The 3668-nt window shown below is 38.3% G+C and overlaps 1 protein-coding gene across 3 annotated transcripts in view; it reads right to left on the bottom strand.

Moving 5' to 3' along the window:
* DDR2 (discoidin domain receptor tyrosine kinase 2) overlaps positions 1-3668 on the bottom strand; it is a 226503-nt gene that overhangs the window by 7106 nt on the left and 215729 nt on the right. For all 3 annotated transcript variants that reach the window (XM_056815465.1, XM_056815466.1, XM_007480672.3), the window contains one exon: positions 1541-1690. In XM_056815465.1, the coding sequence (XP_056671443.1) occupies positions 1541-1690 (150 nt within the window). The remainder of the gene's footprint in view (positions 1-1540; positions 1691-3668) is intronic.

The following is a 3668-nucleotide window of genomic DNA, read 5'->3' as shown; positions in this document are numbered from 1 at the left end:
CTTCAGAAACAGACAAATAAACAACAAAAACCAAGATATTACAAGGAAAGTCAAAAAGCAAAAAAAAAGGCTTGAGGGTAGCAGGGAGGTGGGGGGGAAGTAGTTAGGTTCATGTTTAAACTTTCTCCACCCTATTTTCCCAATTTGATATCTGAATAGGTATGGACCCAGAATAACCCAGGCATTGAGATCATAAATAGGTAGCTAGGTGTCTATGTGGATAGAGTACTGAGGCTGGAATCAGGAAGACTTGAGTTTAAATTAGGCCTCAGACACAGACTAGCTATGTGACAGTGGGAAAATCACTTAACCTCTATTTGCTTTAATCCACTGGAGAAAAAATGGCAAACCATTCTAATATCTTTACCAAGAAAACTCCATGGATAGTATGATCCACAGGACCGCAAGTAGACAGACATAACTGAACAACAATATGGTAGAAATGTTATTACCTGGGTTACTAAGAATTGGACTGTCACTTACCTACTTAGAAAATGCCAATGACTTTCCATTACCTCTGAGTAGAGCTCCAACTCCCTTACTCAGCACTTTTAAACTGTCCCCCATCTATCTTTCTAGCTTATCTAACCGACTTCCCCTCTTCTACACTTAAGAATTGACCAAGATGCATTGTGCTTGACTTCCAAATATGCCTAATATTTTCTTGCCTTCATAACCTCTCTGCCTCTAATATCCTTCTCCTCTGCACCTGTCAAAGTACTCTACATCCTTCAAGACTCAGTTTATATGTTTCCTTATCTGAAGCCTTCCTTGATTCCTCCCTCTTGCCAGAAATAATCTTTGCCTCCATATTCTCATAACACTTTGCCTTTCTCACAGTACTTATCCCACTGAAAAGGCATTGAAACTAGCCCTAGATTTGGAGTCAGATGATTTGGGTGCAAATTTCAGTTCTACTACTTTCTATTGCCTGTATTGTCTAGGCTAAATGACTTGGGCAAGTTGTTTAACAATTTTGTGTCTCATTTTTCTCTTCTGTAAAATATGGGAGCTGGACTAAAATGGTGTCTAAGGCCCCTTTGCATCCCTAAGACTATAATCCTCTATAACATCTTTCTACATTGAAACATAGTTATTTGAATACATAGATTAAAGGAAAAGAAAGAAAGGAAGAAAGGAAGAAAGAAAGGAAGAAAGGAAGAAAGGAAGGAAGGAAGGAAGGAAGGAAGGAAGGAAGGAAGGAAGGAAGGAAGGAAGGAAGGAAGGAAGAAAGAAAGAAAGAAAGAAAGAAAGAAAGAAAGAAAGAAAGAAAGAAAGAAAGAAAGAAAGAAAGAAAGAGAGAAAGAAAGAGAAGGGAGGGAGGGAGGGAGGGAAGGAGGAAAGGAAGGAAGGAAGAGAAGGAAGAAGGAAGGAAGGAAGAAGGAAAGAAAAGAAAGAAAAAAGAGAAAAAGAAATTTGAGATAGATAGATAGATAGATAGATAGATAGATAGATAGATAGATACTGAGTCAGATTAGTATTCTAATCTCTTCTCCAGGAGTTTGCATATCCACATCCATCCTTCCTTAGTTTTTACTACCTGCCGCCCTTGGTCTCGGAAGAATTCTCCAGTATTCTCGATGACTTGCTCATCTGACAGCTGGGAATATGGCTGCTCCTGGCAAAAAGTGAAGGTCTCCCACAGTGTCACCCCAAAGGCCCACACATCACTTGCTGTGGTGAACTTGCCCTAGTCAGTTACAAAAAGAGAAGAGGAAAAAAGAGAAAAAAATGAGGATAATCTTCCCCCACTCTCTCCAAGGAAGCAATGCTTTGGACTTTACTCCCTCACTCATCTCTAGAGCAGCAACCATTACCAAAGCCTGAGTTGTGTGAGATTCTCTAAAGTGTGAATATCTCATGTTTTTGAATTGTTCTCAAGGACCTTTGTACTGTTTAAAAGTGGTTTTCCCACTCTACATTTCTTATTTTCAAAAGGCTTTCATGGAGCTTTGCACCATTTAAAAGTGATTTTCCCAGCCTCACTATTCAGTTCAGGCTATACCTGAAAGGCTTACTACTTTTGATGAGCAAACACTAAAGATTAAACAAACATGGAAATAGGTTTTGAGTAACAATACATGTACAACCCCAGGGAACTGCTTGTTGGCTTAAGGAAAGGGGAGGAAAGAGTGGGAGGAGGGATCATAAATCATGTAATCATGGAAAAATAATCTAAATTAAAAAAAAAAGATTAAACAGCTTTCAAAGATAAATGAATGTTCAATTTGGTGCTAAAATCTTGTGCAAGAAAACAAAAGTGAACCAAGATGTGAAAATTTCTGTGTTAGAAAATATCAACCACCCTTCAAACCCAATTATACTTTAATTACTATATCTTCTTCTCCCTAAATGTAGGTATTTTCAGATCTTTGCCCTAAGTGCTTTTCTCTTGCTCTACATCCTTTTTGACGATTCATCAATTCCCATGGGTTCAATTCTCATATTCTTGTGATAATATCATCATCTCTATATCTAGCACTTATTTCTTCCGTGTATGAACTAATAGCCTCTTTTTTAAAAACCCTTACCTTCTATCTTGGAATCAATATTGATTCCAAGGCAGAAGAGTGGTAAGGGCTAAGCAATGGGGGTCAAGTGACTTGCCCAGGGTCACACATCTGGGAAGTGTCTGAGGCCAGATTTGAACCTAGGACCTCCCATCTCTGAGCCTGGCTCTCAATCCACTGAGCTACCCAGCTGCCCCTGAACTAATAGCCTCTTAAACATCTCCAACCGCTTGCTTTGTAAGTATTTCAAACTCAACCTGGCCAAAATATAACTCATGTATCTTACCTCTCTAAACTCATCGCTTCTCCAAACTTCCCCATTTTGTTAAAGTCATGACCAGTCCATGCTCAAAACCTCAATCATCCTCAACTTTCCATTCCCCTTCCCAGTCTATTACTTCAAGGGTGTTACAAGTCATATATACATAATGCTATTTCCAATCTATTACCAAGTCATACAGAGAGAGAGATCTATAGATAGATAGAATGCTTCCATGATATTTCTCACATTTATCCCTAAATAAGACTTTTACCAAATCATATATACCTAATACCATATCCAGTCTATTACCAAGTTATATAGAGATCTATAGATATAATATGTCATAAATAACATGTAATAGATATAAGGCTTCCAGGATACTTCTCACATACATTCCTTTTCCTCCACTCCTAACATACATTACCATCCTAGTTCACGATCTTGTGATTTCTCACCTGTACCATTGTAAAAGACTCCTAATTGGCCTTTCTGCTTTCATCACCTTAACCCTCCATTCCATCTTCAACAAAACTGTCAAAATCATATTCTTAAAGCATAGCTCTCACCATAACATTCCCTATTTTCTTTAGGATAAAGTACTAATTCTTCAGTTGACATTGCCAGCTCTTCACAAGTTGCCTCCAGCCTTCTTTTCCTTTTTATTCCCCAAACCATCTAGGGCCAAAGGTTTCTGCCATTAATAGAGGGATCCTGAAAACCAGAGGTGTCAAACTCACTGTTGGACTATGCAAGTGGCCAGCAAAACTCCTGATCAAATCAGAATCAGATTAAAATGAAATCAAGAAATCTTCAGCAGAATAATCAGGCTTATTTCATGTTACTTCTTTTTATCCATCCATTCTGTGTTCCACCCCAAATAACCTACTTGTTATCCT

The sequence above is a fragment of the Monodelphis domestica genome, chromosome 2, assembly GCF_027887165.1.
Source record: "Monodelphis domestica isolate mMonDom1 chromosome 2, mMonDom1.pri, whole genome shotgun sequence".
Taxonomy (NCBI): Eukaryota; Metazoa; Chordata; class Mammalia; order Didelphimorphia; family Didelphidae; genus Monodelphis; species Monodelphis domestica.
The sequence above is the reverse complement of the archived record's forward strand: the minus strand, read 5'-3'. Positions and strand labels throughout refer to the sequence as shown.